The sequence below is a fragment of the Mus caroli genome, chromosome 15, assembly GCF_900094665.2.
Source record: "Mus caroli chromosome 15, CAROLI_EIJ_v1.1, whole genome shotgun sequence".
NCBI lineage: Eukaryota > Metazoa > Chordata > Mammalia > Rodentia > Muridae > Mus > Mus caroli.
The window spans coordinates 86,566,874-86,589,609 of NC_034584.1; the positions used below are offsets into that span (position 1 = coordinate 86,566,874).

General features: G+C 42.3%; 1 protein-coding gene across 1 annotated transcript in view; it reads left to right on the forward strand.

The window, feature by feature from the left end:
- The window catches only part of Pdzrn4 (PDZ domain containing ring finger 4), a 356,285-nt gene that overhangs the window by 320,155 nt on the left and 13,394 nt on the right, over positions 1–22,736 (forward strand). Inside the window, 4 exon segments of the mRNA XM_021183579.1 lie at positions 8,309–8,407; positions 10,944–11,006; positions 17,359–17,460; positions 22,194–22,310. Of these exon segments, the coding sequence (XP_021039238.1) occupies positions 8,309–8,407; positions 10,944–11,006; positions 17,359–17,460; positions 22,194–22,310 (381 nt within the window).

Genomic DNA, 22,736 nt, shown 5'->3' on the forward strand with positions numbered 1-22,736 from the left:
GTAATCTCTGGAGTTAGTTGTTATAGTTGTCTCTGGTTGGAGCTTGTTCCTCCTGTGATTCTGTTAGCCTCTGTCAGCAGACCTGGGAGTCTAGCTCTCTCCTGAGTCTCAGTGGTCAGAGTACTCTCTGCAGGCAAGCTCTCCTCTTGCAGGGAAGGTGCACAGATATCTGGCATTTGGACTTGCCTCCTGACTTAAGATGTAGGGCCGAAACGGCCTGTCCCAGAAGCTGTGTTGCTTCTGCCTGTTTCAGAAGCTGTGTCATTTCTGTAGTCAACACTCTTACCTGCATAGACTAGTCTCTGAGGGATCTGGGACCTAAGATGGCTCCCACACCTGCTCCGGCAGATCCCTCTTGGGTGGACACCTCTCCTCTGGCGGGGAAGGTGCCCGGATGTCTGGAGCCTGAAACGGGGTCTGTCCCAGAAGCTGTGTTGCTTCTGCCTGTCCCAGAACCTGTGTCGCTTCTGTAGTCCACAGTCTCACCTGTGCAGACTAGTCTCTGAGGCATCCAGAACCCAAGTTGGCTCCCCCACCTGCTCCAGCCGAGCCCTACTAGGCAGACACCTCTCCTCTGGCAGCAAATAATACTTCTCGTACATTGTGTTGGCATTTTAAGTTGTTCTGATGGAAAACTCCCAAGAACTAATCATCACAAATGACTGTGATAATTGGCAATGCCATTAGAAAGATAATCAACAGTCATTTCAATCTTCACTCAATGCTCAAAACTCAACACTTAAACCCTTGGATCCCTGGATTCTTAAATGATTTCCTACCAATAGTGACAGTCTTCTCAAAAGACCCAGCAAGCATCATCTGCTGCACACAGATTCCCTGTGGTTTTCACTTACACCGTTGTGCTCATTGTAGATAGCATGAGGTTTCTCAAACCCTATTACATGACCTAGCTATAATGGCTAAATGTCCAAAAGGAAATAAAATCAGTATGTCATAGAGACATCTACCTCCTGTGTTTATAACAACATTCATCATAACTGCTGACATATGGGATCAACCTAGGTGGACTTCAAATTCCATAAAGTCACCTGTTCCAGTAGACCTTAGAGCAGAATTTGATGTTCTTGTATCTTAGTTTTCCATTTCTACTTGTGTTCCACTCTATAATTCTAATTACCAGCCCCCTCTTCAGTTTCCACCCAGGTGGGATCCATGTTCTTCTTTAGTTTAAAACCCTCAACCAAATGAGCATTTTTGTGTCAAGAGGATTCACATCCTACAACAAGGAGCGGATAACTCAGGTCTATTTGTCATAGAGTTCATAAAGTCTGCACTCAAATAGTAAACGGAGGAATAATCTCAGTGGGAAAGAGGTTGCTGACAAGGCTGCTGAGAAATGAGACTTACTTGCTGTTGAATAGTTTGTTATGAATGCAATGATGTCATTACTGGGACTTGGGCCACGGATTTTTGTTACTTATATTCTTGTAAGTGTGATGTAGGTTTCCGTTGCCTGGAAGATAGTAGGATTGACATAGTAAGGGGCTTTTCTTCTCTGCAGGGTTAAACTGTCCAGTTTCAACAGACTATTTTCAATAATTTCCAAGACATCTCCTTAATTATTATGAACACACAACACTAACTGAAGACAGAGATGTGAACGGCCCTCCTCTTTTCACTGTCTCCTCTGAGATGACTACCCTCTCTGGTCCTAGATATTGTTCCAGCTTGAGTAATAGTAGTTTCTCACTCAGTGCTTGCAAGCCTCTATGCTTAGAGCCTTAGCTACAGACCAAATGTTTGATTATGGTTTTCTTTCAAGTTCTTAATTCCTTCCTAGACTCAATCATAAAAGAAAATATTTTCACAGTGTTCTAGTACAACTCATTTCTGTTTTTTTCAAATAAAATAAATACTTTTCAAAACAAATATATTCTGACTAAATATATTCTAATTAAATATGTTCTTATTTTAACATAGTACTTGTGCATATTTCTGGAGAGAAATGTGATCGTTAAGACTTGTATATAATATGTGATGATTGTGTCAATTTAATTACCAAATCTACTGCTTCAGACATTTGTCATTTCGTTATTTTGAAAACATTCCAAGTCCTTTCTACTAGCTATTTTGGAATGTTCAGCCAGTTATTGGTAATGACAGGTATCGACAGCACCATGGAAACTATTCTCCATCACCCACGGTTGCACCCTTGTGTCAGAGCATCTCACTCTATCCCTCTCCTTGTACCCTTTCCAGGCTCTGGGAATCACCCTTCCTAAGTCTTCCTTCCATGGGATCCATTTGCTATTCCAATATAAATAAGAACACTCCGTATTTGTTTTAGTGAGGCCATTTCACCTGACATAATGGCCTCCGTCCTTGTTGCTACAAATGACAGAATGTTGTCTCAACAGCTGAGCTGTATTCCATGGTGTATATAAGCAACATTTCCTTTGCCCATTCATTTGTTTCTGGACCCTTGTTCCTTCCATACCTTGGAGATCATGATTAGTGTAGTAGTAAGCATGAGATTCAGGTGCCTCTGTGACACACTGATTTCTTCTTCTTTGGATATTTACTATATGGCAGGGTAACTGGACTATATGGGGGCACTGAAAACCCTCCATTCTGATTTCTGTTAGTTTGCATTCCCAGTACAGTGCTATCTTCCTTCTTTACCCATGGTCTCTTCCTCTCTCTTTAATGAAAACATAATGGATCGAAGTTGAGAAATCATTGTTTAATGGCTCATTCTTGTCCTAAGAGTGGGATTTTTGCGGAAAGCTCTTTTGACTCCAATCTTTTCCATACCCCATCTACATACAAGCTAATTCTCAGAGGAATGGATGCCATGGTTTGATTTATTTTTTAAAATGAAACTTTATCCATTTCCAGGATAGGATTTTTTGACATGTGTTTATATACAAGTGAATGTGGCTATGCCAGGTGTGTGAAGTGCCCATTTGCTGTCACGGTGACATATGTGACATTAGCACTTCTGTCTGCATCAGGGCAGACCTGAAGCTTGCACACACCCATGAATTGCCTCTGAGAAGGAGCCAATAGCTTTTTCACTTTTATGGTTTTCAAATGAACTCCTGGTAGACAGAGAGCTGTGTGTGAAGATGCAGGAAGCATGGCCTGTTACTTCAGGTGCTTCTTCGGAAGCCAGCCTGGGACGGACAAAAGAGTGCTGGGTGCAACTTCTGCCGCAGATCCATCTCATGGTGCCTGCACAGCTTCCCTGGCCTCAAACCAGCATATTATAGAAGACACTTATTAGTAACTTTATCATAAGAACCTCCGCTATGAACTGTGTGGTTCCGTGAACCTGTGTGAATTGTGGAACCACCACAGGAAGGAAGCACTGTCATCCTACACTAGGGCTGGGTTCCCTGGCTTGTGAATTGTAAGATGTAAGTCATCAGACCTGGACTTTCCTCAGTGCCTGAAGCTCTAACCCTGGGAGTCCAGCCCATGAATTAAAACCGTGTGTGGCTGAGGAGCCAGCGCAGTAGAGAACAGGCTTCTCATGTACATTCAAAGACCAGATTTTGGAGCGCCAGCCGTCATGTAAATAAAAAAGCACTGCACATTGAGAACTGCCTGTAATCCCCCTGTTAGGAGATCAAGACTGAAACATTCCTGGGGCTTCTTACATTCCACCCAGTCTCGCCAGTCAACAAACTCCTAGCTCTAAAAGTCCCTGACTCAAAAAAGTGGGGCTGGAAATGTGGCTCAGCTGCCAAAGACTGTCAACTTCATGCCCAACTACCTACATTCATCCCCTGGATCTACATGGCAGAAGAAGAGAACTAACTACTGCAAGTTGGACTTTGACCAATACACACAGATTTAATAAATAAATATAAAGAAAAATGTTTCTCAATGGAGGAACATGATTGAGAAAGAGACTGACCTTCATCCTTGGCTTCTAAGCACCCATGCACATACATGAACATGTGTGTGTGTGTGTGTGTGTGTGTGTGTGTGTGCACAGAAAGCTGTGAATTTTCTGCCTGTGGTGATATGAACTAACCTCCTGTTGAATCACATTTTACATGATCTTTTAAAAAATTATTTTGTGTGCATGAGTGTTGGCCTGCATGTTGGACTGCCCATGGGGTTCAGAAGAAATTGTCAGGTCCACCCACATCTTCAACTACAGACAGTTGTAAGCCACCAAGTGGGTACTGAGACTCAAACAGAAGTGCTCTGGAAGAGAAGCCAGCACCCTGAACCATCCTTCAAGCCCCAGTTTGTCTAGTGAATGCACTAAAGATAACCCTAGAGATATAAATATGTTATGATGTTGTATCAAGGGATGAAAACATAGCATCACATTTTGGATTAATCTGAGCCCAAGCCTGAATTTTGTACTTCTCTCCTTGTCTTCCTGTCTTCCATTTGTCTGTAGATCATGGTTTGTTGGTCTATCTGTGATTTGTCTACTCTGTGCATCTCTCTGATCTGCTGCTGTTGCTACTTCTGCCTCTAACAGTAGGCTTCTCTCTATACTTCTCTATACTGAACAGCACAGAAAACATGGAATGGGAAAGGAATGAGGGATTCATTACAGAAATCCTTAAAGTTTTATAGAGTAAAATAGTAAGCGCAGAAAAAGTATCGTACTGCACACATGGTATCGAGCTACATCCATGTTGTTTGCAACATTGATGGTCGGTCTTCATTTTGCTTTCCACTGTTGGCTGCCTCCAGCAAATGATTACTACCACACGCAGACATACACACATACATGAGTCAGAGTCAGGGACAGGGGAGAGTGTACAACCAAAGATTAAAGCCAGGTGTCAGCTTAGCTTATGAAAGCTGATTGTATAGGTCGTCCAAGGCATAGTAAGGTTAGGTGTTCCATGGCTCTCAAAGGGAGGTTGGCTTTAAACAGGCTGAGAACACAGTATAACAGCAGATTAGGTATATATCCTTAAACAATCGAGTGGTGTATTATGGATTTGCTATAAACTGCCAAAAGTTCAATCTTTTGGAGGTCAAGAGATAATTTTCCTAAAATTGTATCTTTACCTTATACATATTATATCTATTATATTATATATTATATATATTAATATACATATATTGTATTTTACCCCACATTTACATTTTACATTATAATAACGAGTCTTTTAAAGGAGATTTATTTATCAGTTTTACTTCTCAAGTACACCTGTAAGAGAACAGAAGCTCAGAGCAAACACCAGATTTCGCTGGTGGGATGCTTAAATGGGAAGCCTAAAACACCTGTGCAGAAAGCCCGACAAAGGCAGCTAGATACAGGAGGTGTGTGCCGTCTCAGAAAGTGGTGTCCTGGAAATCTAGACTAGATTTTAATACTCTTTAATACTCTTTACATAGGTTCAAAGGTATGAAAATATTGAAAAAATATCTCAAGGTCTTAAGTGTTTTTTTTTTTTCCTTTGAATACTTGGGTAGCTACTTAGGATAGCTCTAGAGATTCTGTTGTTAATAGATTCATTCAGTCTTATTACACAGCACTCTGCTATGCTCTCCTAGACAGACCCCCCCAAGAGTGGGCAGATAACTCTAGGAATTCTGTGCAGACATTGAGAAGTATATCCATATGCAAGTGCCTCCCCCTGCACGAGTTGTCCTTCCTTAGCAACCTTGATTTAAGAGCTGCAAAGGCAGCTCTCTGCAGTGTATTCAGGTTTCCTTGGAAGACTCTTTCTTGGGCAGCGGGCTGGTTTGCTCACTGTACTATTGGTGGGGCAGGCAGATCTGTGGCTGTGACTCCTTCCTGGAGGTCCAGGTTGAGTTAGGGACCATCAGCCTCCAGAGCTATGAGCAAGCTGTCAGTTTGGAGGAGACCATGGCTTGGTGTATGTGTTTCCCCTTTGGGTAACAAATGAAGTCCTTATTTCCTGTTCTGTCCGGGACAGATGGATTTCCCACCTTTTTCTGCTCCCCCAAAAGCTTGGTTGGAATGTTGTTTATTTTTGAGGTTGTAATTTAATTACAGTGTCTCTCCCTTCTCCTTTCTCCTTTCAAACCCTCCCACATACTTCTCCTTCAAATCCATGGCTTCTTTTTCATTAATTATTATTACATACATATCTGTATTATATATAAATACATCCCTAATATAGCCCAATTATAGTTAATGTTCCATATTATGTTACTTATATTTATGTTTTCTTTTTTTGTTTTTGTTTGTTTTTCTTGACAAGGTGTCTCACCATATAGCTCTGGCCATCCTGGAACTAACAATGTAGACTAGGCTGGCCTCAAACTTAACAGAGATCCACCTGCTTCTGCCTCCTGAGTGCTGGGCTTAAAGATGTGTGTTCCCATGCCCAGCTGAACATTTGGCACTGAGCAACCAATTGGTATGCTTTTCCCCCAGGGACCATCTCTCCTGTTCTCAGTTGCCTGTACCTCTTTGTGTAGGTTGAGGTCTCACGGTCTTTTCTCTATCCAGTTTGGCACGTTGGCCAGCATTCTTGTCCAGCTTGCTTTTAAAAGCCCTTACAGTAGCCTACACACTTACATCCTTTGGTTTCATTTTGTACTAATTTGCAATACTTGTCTCAGGGTAGAAAGCTACCTTTTGTTTTACATTGGCTGTTGGCTATGAAATTATTGGTCATTGGAATTTATGATAGTAAATGTCCTCGTTAAGGATTTATCCATAGATTATAGCGCATCATTTAAACAGTCTTTACCCAGTGGCCAGGGCATCTCTGAGATGCTAAACTGAAGGGAGGGAATTTCCCCAGACGATACAGAATGCTGTAGGAAGCATCCTCTTGTTCACAGCCAAGTGAACTTTTTCATATTTAGCCCCAGTATCTCTACTCTTGGGTAGCTAAGCTGGGCCTTGCTGTCTTTGTCTATTCTGTGTACTGTAGTAAGATAACCAGACATCAGGTGACTCATATAGTACAGACACGTTCCTCAGAGCTGGAACTGGGAGGTTCAAGATGAAAGCAGCAGCAGGTTGGTCTTTCATTGGGCCCACTTTCTCACCGAGAGCACAGTCACCCTGTGACCTGCATACTTGAGAGCAACTGTGCACCCTGCCCCTTTCTTCATAGGAGCACTCTTTTCCTTCACAGTCTTCCCACTCATGACCTAGCTACCTTTCAAAGGTTCCTCCTCCTGATCGGACAATCACCTCGAGGGTTAGGATTTCAACATTCAGTTGGGGAAAAACAGACCTATATGCCCACATCAGTGTATTATTCAGCTTCATAATCATTTTATATATACATGCTCATACACACACATTTTCCATCAAAAAGGAAAGGCTTCTTAAATATGGGTTCGCTTTTACAAAAATCTATGCAGGCAAGGAAAGATTGGGAAGGAGTCACAGCATCCTTCCTGGTAGTGGCTGAGCTCATGGTGGCACTCCTGTTTATTGATGAGGTGGCACTGACAGCACAGAGAAAGACACAGGTCCACAGGGCTGAAGCCAAGAGCCAGGCTTCCCTTCCAAATCATACCCTCCTCCCTCCTCCCTCCTCCCTCCTCCCTCCTCTGACTACTTAGTGGTAGGTCTTACCTTCTCCTCCACAGTAGGAACAAGTTTCCCAAGACACTTGGAATTGTATGATTTATCCCAGTCGGCATCCGAAAGTGGCACAAGCCCATTTCATTATAGGAAACTGAAATTTATTATTATTTTACCGAACATAAATCAGGAAATAGATCCAGTACACATTACCTGGAGCCGCCATCCCCAGCCCCTCAGCGGTGCCTGCCACTGAATGTATTTTCTTGTTCGCTCACTGCCGTATTCTGAATCATTGCCTCTGCCCTGTATGGAGGTTGATAGCTCTCCCTTCAGCTGGATGAACCCATTCCTTTCCAAGGCTGGAGCTTTCTGCAGGATAATAGAAAAATCTGACCTGACCTATACAAACCCTCGCTTCTTATCACATGGTATAAAACTCAAGGAAGAACTAACAGAACGATTCAGTATAACCTTGTTGTTATTGTTGTTCAAATTTATCTGCTTTTATTACATTACAGACAAAAATTCTATAGCAATGTTTACAAAGCTTTTTCTACTTTCTTTGATATCTTTGATTACTTTATAATCCCAACCTAATAACCTGTGTAGTTTGGTGTGCAAACTCATGTGAGTCTACATATTTCAAACTATGGAACGAGCATTTGAAGTGCTGATTTAAGTCTACAAGAAAAATTAACTTGATGAGAAATAAATTTCAATACTTTTGGTCACAAAGATTTATTTCAGATGTTAGCCAATAATGTTTAAAACTTTTCACAGTGACCGATAACGCATCTTTTGAATTTCCACTCTGAGATTAATGCCTCAATATGTATGCCATTCCCCCAGGAGGTCGAGCTGTGTCGTGTTAGCAGTCAAGAGAAGCTGGGCCTGACAGTCTGCTACCGAACCGATGATGAAGAAGACACGGGCATTTATGTCAGCGAGGTAAGAGATGCTGTGAAGACCTGGGCAGGAAGGAGAAGGGTAGGAGGACTTGAAGGGGCTCAGGAGGAGGGAAGCCTCTTTTCCAAGGCCCGAGTGGGAAGAACTGGCTGCCTTCCAACTCTTGCCACTTTCAATTAGGGAAGCAAATTATGCTGCCCGAGGAACGCAATTATCATCAGCTTGTTTAGCGGTGGGGGCTTCCCCTGCAGAATCCGAGCAAGGAAAAAGTGTGAATGTGGGAACATTGTATCAATTTGAATAAATCCCCAGAAGACAGCAGCAGGCTGAGCTCAGCCCTGCTCCCCAAACATTTGTCCTTCCCTTCCATTGCATCCTTTAATACACTGATAACAACGGGATGGGCTAATTGTTTTAAACTAGCAGGCATAATAATCACCTCTTTTCCTCTGTGGGAGGGGTTAATAGATTTAAATACCCAAGAAGTACATCTGCCCACTTCTTTTGTTCAACCACAAGATCATTTTCAAGAGGCCAAAAAAACACTACATTCGAGTCACCATTTTAGTGTTAGCTTGAAAGGTTATCAACCACAACTTATCCGCAGTGGATTTCAGGAAAACGTGAAAAAGATATGTGAGGGTTTTTTTTTTTTTGTATTTTAAAGACTTTTATTATTTATTTATTTATTTATTCTTTCATATACCACATCCCAACTATATCCTCTGTGCCTTCCACCTCTCCTTCCACCTCTCCTCTCCCCCTGGTGCTCTGCTTCTCCACCTCCCTTCAAAAAAGAGCAGGCCTCCAAGGGATATCAACCGAACACAGCATAAGAAGATGCAGTAAGACTAGGCACAGACCTCATAGCAAGGCTGGATGAGGCAACCCAGTAGGAAGAAAAGGGCCCTAATGACACCCTTCCCTCTCCCACTGTAAGAATTCCCACAAGCACCCCAAGATAGACAACCACAGTATTATGTAGAGGACCTATGCATATTATTTAAAACTACACCTGTAGTCAACATGAAGATGTGCTTATTACGTAGCTTAATTCCCGAGGATATGTCTTTAAGGGTTAGGCAAACTGGATGCTAGTGTTCACTGCAGTCTAAGTTTTCACAGTTGCCGTGTTAAAAACAGCACCTTGGAAGAAACTAGGTGCAGTAGTTTTCTATAGAGTTGCTTAGAATATTCGAGAGATCTGCCACAAACACACACAGAGAACAACACAATTCTGAAAATACAGAGGGGTACTTCTTCTTTTTCACTCTACTCTGAAACTATATAATGGTGTATTTCTTTATCTTTTTGCTGGCCTCTTCCTACATGGAAAACTCTCCAGTGGAAAAAATCAATTTGACTACTTCTTTAAAATGAAGGATTCCAGTGACCCCTCCCTCTTACAAAGGGATGGAGGAGGATTCAAACAATACTTACCGAACCCTTTCTGTAATGTATACAGAGACAGGCAGTTTCATGGGTGGTCTGGTTTAGTTTTAGGTTTGAAAGACAAGAGTTTCATGTGTTGGATGGATTTTTTAAAGGGACACAAATCAATAGCATAATCCTCTTCATTCCGGTAAGTCTATGTTTGGTATTTAAATCTGTCGGACTTGAAACCTCCCTTTTTAGAGGTGATAAAGAGGCCATGGGAACCGAACATGTGGACTTGGAAAGACTTGCCCTTACACTGCCTGCGTATGACCACGAGGCCTTTTGCGCTTGGCTCCTCCTCTTACTCTCAGTGTCTGGGAGCAGATCGACCTCATGAGATACTTGAAATGCTTAACTCAGAAAAGAAGGTTGGATGCAACGAGCCTATACCAATGATTTGGAATGATCACAGGAACGCAATAGATAAAATCGCCTCAAGGAACTGAAAGCCATCACCCAAGTTTGGCCTGTTAAAATATTGGAATATTCTTAGTAGAGCTTTAAATCTCTGTTTGTTCTAATAATGCAAAGTTGACGTAATTTCCACTCTATGTAAAGTGATACCGAGTAACAGGATGTACAGATAGATTTTAATTCTTGAACAATATAGATTAAAAATATCTTTAAAGGTAATATGCCTGTGAAACCGAAATCACTTTAATAAGTGAAGGCTTAAGAGATCTGTCAGCTTTCCTAAGAGATTTCCAGTATTATTTACTGTCACATTATATACTGTAAAGACTGTAAAGTCCTGGTATTAACATCATCATAGCATCCTGTCAGGTAAAGACTGTCTGACAACTAACTGGGCTTCAAAAATGACTGAAAGGACATGAAAAGGGAAGGCAGGGATGGAGGGGAAAGGGATGGAAAAAATGCCCTGCAATCGAAGCTCTGCCAAGTCCATTTTGTTATTGTTAGCTTTAAAGTGGTTCATTCCCAGCTTTAGAATCCCTGATTTTTTTTTTTTTTTTTTTTTTGGCCAAGAAAAAATTGGCACATGCCCTGTCACGAATCAATTGAGAATTCTGAGTCAATATAGTCTAAAACTACAATGTCTTAATATATTTTAAAACTACACATTGTACGCTCTCAGAAGGATATTGTATGGCCCTGAAGATGTATGCCTTCTCTATTACAGGTTGACCCAAATAGCATCGCTGCCAAGGATGGCCGGATTCGAGAAGGGGATCGTATTTTACAAGTACGTGACGTGTTTATTTCCCAGGTTTCCCACAGGCCATCTAATGGCTCTCATTTTATCTTGTTTCTTGTAAAACCTTGGGGGGAAAAGAGCTTGTCATTGCTTTTGCATATTATCATCTATGAAACAAAATACCACCATTTTCAGCACTTTGAAAGCAAAAGTGGTACCATCTCTCTAGAGTTATTGAATGACAGTTATTGAGAAACAGCTTCCAGAAGGAGGCTTTTGATTTCCAGCTCCTCCTGTTGGCTTCCACACACTGTTTACCCTCCTTCACTGCAAGCCCATTTTCATATCTTGAGTTATACCCTGCTCTTGTTGCAAAGCTTCCATGAGATGTATGGGGTGTGCTTAGCACGGTGCTGAGAAATGGCTGGTACACAGTAGCTGCTGTTCCTAAGAGTCCTGATGGCTGCCCTTTGCACAGTGAACTGCTCAAACATGGTTCCATGTGTTCCCTTACTATACACAAGTCTAGAAGTCCAAACCAGCAGTAGTAGCCCATGACTAGAGAGTGAGCTGCCAAGGCCAGAAGGAAGGGCTCTGATTTTGTCTCCATAGAGAAATATGAAAACAGAGAGACATTTAGAATCCAGTTGAATGAGAAAGATAAAATTGTCGGAGATCAGAGGGAGGCATGGGGCTGGAAAGACTCTCACAGCCTGATGGCAGTTAACAGGAAGCTACTGGCTCTGCTCTAAACTTGTCTCAGCTCCTGACAGCCCTTATGGGTTCTTGCCTTAAAGTGTGACTGGAAGACTCCATGGAAAGTCTAACGTCCAGATCAACCTCACTCCAAGTGAAACTGCTCATCAGAGTTCATAGTCACAGCTGTGCTAGTGTGGACCATTGAAGAGGTGCATACTTAACGTCTAGATGTAGTAGCAGATCCAGAGTTCCCACGTCTTCTAGTGGATCCCAGGGAATGCTTCCTCAGACTTTCTGCTACAACCCTGAGCTTCAGAAAATATCCAAGATACACTTGGGGAATCCTGTCCTAAGTGGGATCACAGCAGCCCACACAGAAGACCACAGAGCAGTGTAGCATAATGAAGGAGTCCCTAAGCTGCTTGGTTACCCTGTCAGCACCCAGGGCCACCTTGCTAACCTCCATCACTCTCACACCTCTTCTCTTCCTTAGAAAGGATGCTACAGATCCTTCCATCCACGATCCTCTACAAAGGTCAGGAAAGCAGAAAACGTAAGAGTTTCTGATGACCTAGGGTCCAAGCAGTTTCCAAAAAACCTCAAGGATAGGCAGTAGAGTAAGACTTATGAGCGGTGGCCTGTAGTTAAGCAAATGGAACTGTACCCATTGTTGGGTACATCGTATACACACACACACACACACACACACACACACACACACACATACACAAACAAGTCAATGAATGAAACAGGCATTCAGGACAGGTGAAGACAATCTACAGAAAATCTTTGCTACAGTATCCTACTTAAGTTGGTATTTGATATAAATATTGGAAGGGTCAGATGCTGTATTTTTTTCAAGTAAAATGAAATATTAACTCTGCTGTTGCTTTATTAATATCTATAATACACTGAGGTAGTGTGACTTCTTGGCTCTCCGCGGTCACTAAGTGCTAACACACACAATAAGGTGTTCGGCATCCAAAGGACTTGGAAGGTTTTGAACCCTCAGAGTAACCACCCTGTTCAGCCACGCTTTGATGAAGTAAATGTACCCATTGTCATTTTTCTTTGCTGCTTCTCTGTCGGCCCTCACTCCTTCTAACCGCATATCCTCCACAACTACAGCTCCCAGTATACCATCCTCTGGCCCCCTTCCAATTTTCCAGCTAACCACTGTCCCCTAGGCAAGCACAGTTTTAAAGATTACATTTAGAAAAAAATTACATCCTTTAGTTCTGTGGCTAACTGGATAGAAACGGGGTGCACGTGTTTCCACGAGACTGCGTATTTTGAAGCGTCTAGGTTCTTAGCTATTTTGTATGCAGATTTATCTGCGAAGAAAAATGCCTAGAGAATAATAAAGATTTTTTTAATGGAATTAGTTCATTGAAGAGTCAATGGCAGGGCTGATAAATGGTGTTTTTGCCAGATTGCTTTATATTCTGTGACAAATACAGCAAACTAAATGAATACACACACATCACATTTAAAAAAAAAAAAAGCCTAGAATTCAATTTTGTCTCACACACATAAGAATCAACGTGTCTTAGGGGTGGTGGTGAAATAAAGCTATGACAAAAATTATATCCACAGACAAATCGCTCCCATCTGTCTGGTGGGGAGATTATGGGATACCTTGTAATGAACAATTAAAGACCCCTTTCCCAGGGAGGGGGCAATGGGACAAACAGAGGAATTGCTTCTTCGACATAAGGTTTCCTGGTTGACTTCTATTTAAAAGAACCTCTCTCTGGGTCAACTATGGTTTTAATTGTCTATTACGATGAGCTAAGTTGAGTGTATTTATGGGCCTGCCCTCATTGCAGAGCTAGTATTTTCTTCTGATAACATACCACACAGCCTTCTCAGGTAACTTCCTGATGGCACATCTCTCTCTCTCTCTCTCTCTCTCTCTCTCTCTCTCTCTCTCTCTCTCTCACACACACACACACACACACACACACACACACACACACACAAAACTACACTCACTCACAGGTGGTAGCTATCACCAAGGTACTATGCACAAGGAAAATCATGAGACAACTTTTCCAGAACATTTCACGTTCTCATATGTTCTCCCACTAAGTGCCTGTTGCGTCTGCCCACTGTACCACTGACAAGCCCTTAGATCCAATTTGTTTCAGGAATTCACCTAAAAGAAAAATGCATAGCATCAACAAAAGCACGCCTGAGTCAGAACTGCAAGGGTTAAGTGTCACACAAATAACCAGTTCCTGGAAGTAGAACTATGTCCCACTATCTTGTTGGAGTAAGAAGCACAGAGAGAGCACTCGGGAGGCAGAGGCAGGCGGATTTCTGAGTTCAAGGCCAGCCTGGTCAACAAAGTGAGTTCCAGGACAGCCAGAGCTATACAGAGAAACCCTGTCTCAAAAAAACAAAAAAGAAAAAAAGAAAAAAAAAAGAGAAGAAGCAAAGAAGACTCCCTGAGATATCATGTTGGCCAAAGAACCCGCCACGTGCCTGTGGATTCTTCCCGGGAAGGCTCTGCAGAAGGCAGAGTGGGATGACAGCCTTGGAGCAAGCTGCCTGCATTCTTTGTACTGTATACAACGACGACATGTCGTCCTAGATGTTCATTTTCTCTCCTTGAATAGCAGTTTTCCCCGATTCTTTTCCTAGCCCCAGCTCCCCCCTCTCCTCCCTTTGTTATTAAATACATACAAAACAGAATAGCCTTCTTTTGCCCAAGATACTTAGGTTTTTGCCTTAGAAATGCCATAGGTTGGATGCCAACATTTCAGATGCCCATCTGTCTCAGCTGCAATACTTTTGAAGCCTAAATACTGGTATACTGAAGCAGAAAAATAATCCCGTATTATGCCATTTATAGATTTCTGGGCATGTTCCTCTACACACTCCCTCTCCCAGGAGATCAGGCCTAAAGTGAGATTTTTGATTCATTTATCTCCCCCAGGAAGAAGACAACGCCTACTTCCACCACCCACACCCAACCCCGCTCCAATACCCATTTTGAACTGAATATTTACATATGTTGATGCGCAGATAACATGAGGTCTACATCTAATTATCCTTAAAGATTAACCTTGTTTCAAACACAACCTACATACTGTTTTCCTCGAGGCTCTCATTCCCTCTATCTTAAGCCAAAAGTCCTTCAGGAGGCCGAGGGGGACAGGACCGGCCATCCGTTTTCTCTCTATGATTCTTTATGTCTTCCTGGTGTCCTCCAGCAGAGCCAGCTTCTTCCCCACCAGCAGCCCCGTAACCACAAGCCATTATTTCAGGAACAAAGGCAGCTGAAGGTTGAAAGCTCTATCTGATTCCCTGCCTCAGATCTTTCATTCTTTGAGAGGACTCTTTGCTGAAACACATGGCTGCATTTCTTGCTTTATGTCGGTTTGAACATCCAACTAAAATCCTGAGAACACCCCTCTGAAATCTACCGACCAGTTGGCTGAAGTGGCCCCTCTTTTGAAGAAGAATAAAAGTGAATAATATTTTAATAGCAAATTTCTGTGCTGGCTCCATTTCATCCCGCACGTGACCCTGAAGGCGAGTGGCTTCCACGACAAATGCTTTATGCTAACTGGCAATCCTAGAAGGCAAAGCTCAGACCGTTGTGAGTTTGCAGAGAAGAAAAGCAGAGTGCCAGCCAGAGGGACTGAAAAACGTGACACAGTATTGGTGGCTTTCTAAGAGATAAAACTATATCTAAAATAAATACATGTCTAGACAGAGACAGACCTACTACTATGGATTTGAGTGTTTATAGATTTTACTCTGTTGTCTTTACTTGGTAGGATAGAGTTTGCCATCACGGGGGGATTAAAAGTATAAATAGTGAGTGTAACAATGCAACATGAAAAGCCGTAGAAGCATGAGCTGCTACTATGGCAGGAACATGGTTAAGCCCTTTACCACAACCCTCTGAAAAGCCCACTATGAGCATCTAATCGAAGCCAGCAAATGTGAGAGCAACATTAGGATAAGTAGGGGTGAGAGCAGGATCAATAGCAGGTGAAACTGGGTGAGGAAGGGAAAGCACGCATATGTTTGAGTTAACGCTAGACAGGAAAGTAGTGATTGTTAAATCCCAGGCCAAAAAAAGATGGAGATTAGCCATGTCAGAAATCACAGAACATTTGCCACCAAACGTGTCCAGGAAGAGACAGGTAAGCCTGACAGGTGGACCAGTAAGTTGCAGACAAACTGAGAGGTGGCATGAAATGGCTAAACGTCCTTCGCTCAAAGGAAGTAAAGGTCACAACCTTTAAAAACCATAGACCTAGTTGGACAAGGTTTGAAAGTTGGGCATAAGAAACCCATGAGCATGGGGGTGTCTATCCACAGACAAGCAGGAAATGAAGGTGGTGCCTATTTAGATGAGAGTGCAAAATACCTGTAGGTTTTATGATTTTTTTTTCCCACTTGAGGTCTGCTCTCCTAAGTATCTATAATAAGAGTTTAGGAATAAGGATTATTTGCTGCTTTCCAAAGTGAGACTCTTTGGCTAATTTTGTTTGTTGTTGGGTTTTTGTTTGTTTGTTTGTTTGCTTTGGTTTGGTTTTGTGTTTTTGATAAACCTGTTTGTCCACGTGGGTCGGCCAAAATCCCCCAGAGACCTGAAAATGAAAACTCTGAGTGAAAATATAAAATTACTGGAAGAAAAAAAAACTTGGCTAGCATGACCATGTCTTTTTTTCTGTTTAACTTACATAATTAGAATTCATTTAGGCAGAATTTCTTCTGTGTTCAAAATCTCTGCATATTTTGATACTACCCTAGCAGTAGAGAAATATTGTCTCTATGGATTTGAGAAATCAATAAAACAGAATGATTTTTAAGCATCCAAAAAGAAAATATGCTAACTTAAAAACAAATGCATCTGGACACTAAAATGTAGCTGAAGGATTCTTACTCTATTTTTACAACCTAAGAAAGTCTGAGTAGTATAGGATCTTTTTTTTTCCCCTGCGCAATCAAAAGCTCAGGTTGCTCTCTTTCTCTCCTTTGATAAAGTCAATTTTACTTGATGCCGATCTTTAACTAGTCCAAGTATATCTGTAATATTGCATGTGTTTTGTTGAAAGAGCAAATGGGCAATCCTTAGGGGGAGTCAGCACTGGGAACAGGGTCCTAAAGAGCTGCTGTTCTCTCTTTGGATTAGACTCATTTGGGGGATAGCCGGAGTGATGTTCGGACAACTGAGTCAGACCCCCACACCAATATGAAGTGATTAACCGAGCCCAGGTCAGCAACGGTCTGGGAGAGCAGCCCGCTCAGAGGCAGGCTGCAGCTCTCTAATTGGCTCCCGGGAGCGTGCAGGATGACGGATTTCAGTTGTGGAACTGCTGGCCGCTTCCCCAGCGCTATTATCTCAGAGTGACACTTCCATTACTCTGAGCGGAGAAAGATGAACGTCACCTGTCAGGGGCTGGTTAATTGTGTTGCTAGATGTATGTTGCCAGGGCGCAGGTTGGACATTTATGAACATAACTGCTTCCTGTGATGTCCACCATCCTTCAGGGATCGATACGGCTCTTACAGCACGCGTGTAATTGAGTGAAGGCACTTTCCACGGAGGGGTGACGAGGAGCCCATTGTGGGAGCTTCGTTGTCCATACATTCACCACAAATGAGCTGATATTCGCCATTTATTGTGTGCAGCATTGTGGAAATAGAAACTAATGTGCCACTTTCATTTGTTCTCTAGATAAATGGGGAAGACATCCAGAACCGGGAAGAGGCCGTGGCTCTGCTCTCCAGCGATGAGTGTAAGAGAATCGTGCTGCTCATCGCCAGGCCCGACTTGCAGGTCCGAGCAAAGAGCGGGATCTTGAGGCTACACTCTATACTCACCGAGTTCGTGAATGAATGTGCATGCGCTCCTGCTAGGTGATATCGAATCACTTTCACGGGTGTCCGTACAACCCGTGAAACAGTATAAAATTCCAGTCTGTTCCTCACTGCCCAACCTTACCCCAAAAAACTCTGCTAAAGACTCCACAGAAAGGCAGCTGAGTATCCAATTTTAGAGGGAAATTTAAAACACACGAAATGGAACCCCCCTTCCCCTCCCCCACCCCTCTCCCTTTCCCTCTGCTTGGTTGTTATTTAAATGGATCAACAAATGAGACATAGTTGACTGCAGATTATTTTATATTCTGGGTAGACCCTTCGTTTAGACTAAAATACATAATTGGCATATTAAGGCATCATGAAGGATTCGCTAATGAGAATGATATTAGCATATGTTGCTATCATCTTAAATCTTCCTAAAATAATTCTATCAAATGAAATATCTATGGGGTAGTCCCATGAAGGACGTGAGTTCTTTTCCATAGCTAATGTGACAAAAAAACAAAAAAACAAAAAAACAAACAAAAAAACAAACATTTAACTGCTCCCTCCCAAAGAGGCTTCCAAAGGAGTGCTTTTATAGCTTGACAGAGGACAATGTCATCAGAAGAAAGGCGAGGTAATGATGGGAGAAAGGCCCTTAACAGACATCTCCCTTCACATCCTTCTCCTGTCCCATTGAATGCAGAAAGGACAGGTTGTCACTGTCCCATCCACCTGTCAGTATCGTGAGGGAAGTTAGCTGTGTCACCGCTTGTCTCCTAGGTTATTGATCTGATATTTTTCAGACTCAGTAACTACATTCTCTCTATAAATTACGCTAAGTAGAGTTCAGTGTCAGGCTGGGTTCGGACTTGGATAGAGTGGTTATAAAAGTCGCTCTTTCCGCATATATTTCCTTTATGCCCTTGACCATGCTAAATGGTTCTCATAAAGTCTGCTGTAGCCTGGAGCGGAGTAAAGCTACACACCTGAGGTCTTAGTAGTGGGAAGAAATGAGCCCATACGACAGGCTGGAATGCATTCTTGCTAGGAAGGAATGTTTAAAATACATTGGAAATTGTACCAATTATCTAGAATGTTCCTGAGCCAATTATCTCCCCAATACCATTTCCTTAAGAAAAAGAATTAAAAGGATATATATCAGCAAAATTCATAGTAAGTGGGAATGAATTGAGCGGCCATCCATGGTGTAGAGAGATATAAGTCAATGTCCTGTCTGCCCAGGCAGCTGCTGGGGAAACTCGTGAATTTAGAACCAAGGCATTTCCAGCCTGACCATAATAGGCAAGAGAAAGAATAGATATTCATGGCTTTTAAGACTGGTCCCTGATAGTAACTGGCTCACCCTCCTGAACTCGCACCTGAAAGAGTGAAAGTTAGCAAATTAATCATCAAATCCGACTGTTTCCACATTTGATAACAGACATCACTGATGCCACGGAACAATGTGTTACAGTCTCAAACCAGTATTTGCCTTCACCCTTGAAGAAATAAATAAATAAATAAATGCTCCATATGATTAGAAAAGACACAATTGCTTTGAAATTGGATTTCCAGCAAGATTATCCAAGAACGTTCATCTTAGCACCATACTTTAAAAATAGAATTTACCCGGTACATGCTAAGGTTGAAAAAAAAAAAAAAAGGAAAACCAGACAACAAATCCTGTTTTTCCATCTGCTATCTTTGTCTATCAAGTTCGGTGTGCCTTGTGTATTGTGGGCCTGTGTACTTCATGCAGGCACAGTGGGGAAGCTTTGTGTGTGCTTGGCCTAACGTGTTTAAAAACGTTTTGAACACTCTCCGGATTCTTGGAAATGATCTATGTGATTGCCGGAGGCGGTATTGTGCATCTGTGCAATATTTTTAAATAACTCATTTCCTTCATTCCGTGCCACCTTTCTTTCATTTCCTGCCCGTTTTCTTCCTCAGACCATTAAAGATATTGCTTTTTCTACCCTATTCCCCTGGGGAGATGGGGGCAGAGAGGGCTCTCAGAGACCCTTGGAGCCACTACCTTTAGAGCTGCTGTACTCTATACTTTCTCCGCGACGCTATGCATGACTTCCATTGTGCAGACACAGTGTCCTGTGAAGGTGATCCCTCCTTCCTGGCAGCTCAGCTCAGGTAGCGCATGGACTGCAGTTGAATGAGTGATGCAGCGGTGCATCAGGGGAGGGGCAGCAGTGAGGGGTCCTCCATTCCTTGGAGGCTATGTGCTCCTGCCTCCAAGTTAGGCACACAGGTGCCTATGGATGGTAACTTGATGAGAGAGTCACTTCTACTTTGTTCCCAGCTTTCCCGCCACTTTACTTAGCCCTCAAAGGACTGTTCTATATAACTATCAAGAAGATTCTAGCTTTGACCTAATTTTAAAAACAAACAAACAAAAGAACAGTCCTTGTGACATTTATAAGAAGGAAACATACTTAGCTTGAGATAATTTTGTTTAAGAGTTAAATTGTACAGCTTCATGGCTCAAAATAAAAGGTTAAAGAATACAGAACTCTTATTAGCATAGTCATTTGGACAACTTACTTGGGCCACATTAAGAAAAAGGAGGACAGAGAAGCTTGTCCACACGTCTGGTAAACGGTTGTATCTGAGGTGATGTGAGTTCTGTGAGGGCTTTAATGGACACCAGGAAATCTGCATGTCCTGATTTAACTTCTATTGCTGTGATAAACACCGGATCCAAAGGCGATTTGGAGAAGAAAGGGGCATTTTGTTTGTCTATCTGTCTGTCTGTATATATGTATGTATGTATGTTTTAACTTATTGAGAGACACCAGAGAATGTGTTCAAGGCAGATTCCTGGATGTAGGAGTTGCTGCAGAGACCACAGAGGATACCCCTTGCTGGTTTGTTCAGCTACCTTCTCTAAATCAACCTCTGCCCACCTACCCAGGGATGGCACCACTCACAGTGGGCTGGGACCTCCTACTGCAGTAAAAAACTAAAACAATGCCCACAGACATGCCCACAGGCCAATCTCATTGAGGCAATTTCTCCAATAGAGAGTCCCTCTTCCCGGTGTGTCAAGACAAATGGTCCTATGACACCCCTGATCTGCCTTCTGTTAGAGAGTGCCATGCATGCATATGGGTGCTTATTGTGCTGTTTAATGTTCTATTTTCAAGAGTTTGGGTTTTTTTCTATTTTTTTTGTTTGTTTGTCTTATTTGTTTATTTTCTTTTAAGACACTCATTTGTCTCTAAAGGTTTCTTATTAAAACCATCTCCAACCACTGTCCTTCTGTGCTCATTAGACACCTGTTTTCTTTGGAGCACAGAGTAGAGCAGAGTTTTGATGACAGTTCAGGTTGTTTAATGAGCACAACAGTTAATTTATATACTCCAGCTCCAGAAATCCACTTGGAGGCCAATTACCTGTATTGGCTGTCAACAGCCATCATATTACACAGGTAATCTCCAGCTTTCTGCGTCACTCTGAATGGAGACACCAACAGGATTTGTTTAACTGAGTGTTGAAAGAGCCTCTCGTGAGCATTTGCGTTCATCACCCATGAGCAAAACTGTGCACCATTCCACTGCCTGTATATACCACATTGGCCAAGTCCCCTCAAACTCCTAGACATGGGAGCTTAGATGTCCTCAGTAGGACTGCATGTGCTCCACATGCTTAAGGCCTTGAATAATCCTCAGAACCCTGTGAATAAACAGGCATGATTAGGAATGCTTTCCCTCCATTCAAAGAACGTAGGTACCAGTGAGATGGTTCAGTGGTTAAAGGCACTTATAACCAAGCCTGATAACCTGAGTTCAATCCCTAGAAATCCCCTGGTGCAAAGAGAGAAACCACACATTGTCCTCTGACCTTCATATGGGTCCCATGGCATGTGGGACACTTACAGGCACACACACACACATACACACACACACACACACACACTCTCACACATGCATGCACAGACATGCACACACAGAGATAGAGATAGATAGATGATTGATAGATGATAGATAAATGATTTATAGATATAGATAGATAATAGATAGATAGATAGATAGATAGACAGACAGACAGACAGAACAAATAAATAGATGTTTGGGTATTTGGTTTTTAGTTTTATGTTTTTGTGTTTAGTTTTATTATTTTTCCTTTTCTTTTTTACAGACAAATTCAGTGTTGTCTGTCAATTCCTTTATGCCAAGGTTCCACCTTGCTAGCTTGAGTCACCCAACTAAAAATGAAAGAAGCAGAAGGACAAGAATAAAATCTGCTTGTTGGCGGCAGCGCGTTGTGTACAGTCTCACTGGGGGATGTTGTTAAGGGTAAAGGCCCAATTGTCTCATAGCCCTATCAGAACCAACTGCAGTTCTTTTAACCCGGGGCTGCGGGAGATAATGAGAATGCCAGCTGTGGATTATGCAGTGTGCTTTTCATAGGTTTTGAAAGAAGGTAATGTTCTGTGCTGTGGGATTTACTCAGTTACGAGAGAAAATCTAAAGCTGTTTCAGGAGAGGATAAAAGGCCTAAGAATCCTTTTCTTTCTTTCTTTTTTTTGTCCCACCTTTTCTTCTTTCTGAGAGGTGACCAGAGGGGGCTGAGGCTCTGAAGAGAATCACCGACAAAGAGAGCTGGTTGGCAGTCAGCGCTGGGGCTTACCCTATTTTAGCACGAGTCTCACTAACATAATGTAATGGACTAATGTGTTCTCCCTTGCAGCTGGATGAAGGCTGGCTGGAAGATGAAAGGAACGAATTCTTAGAGGAGTTAAACTCAGAGCTGCTGGAGGAAGACCATAATGAAGGAGCACAGCGCACAGCCTCTGAGCTGCAGCAGGTAGGGCCCCCAACCTGAGCTCTGGCGTTGGAATGTTGCTCGGGTTCTTTAATGGGAAAGAAAGCACAATCAAAGGGTTTGATCAAACACCTCTAATCGTAATCTTTAGGGGCAAACGATCTTCTCAAATGAAGCAGAGGAAATGTGTACCTTTTCTGTTAAGATTATTTCCCGCTTGGGAAGCCTGAAGACTCTTAAGACGACACAGTACCACGCAGATGTACTCAAATGTAGTCTTCGACAGAATTTGCAGGCACTTAAGAGTAAATGTGTTTTGCAAATTGTAACTTAAATATTGGGTATTCTAAGTTTCTGGGCTAATATCCACTTATCAGTGAGTACATATCATTTGAGTTCTTTTGTGATTGGGTAACCTCACTCAGGATGATGCCCTCCAGGTCCATCCATTTGGCTAGGAATTTCATA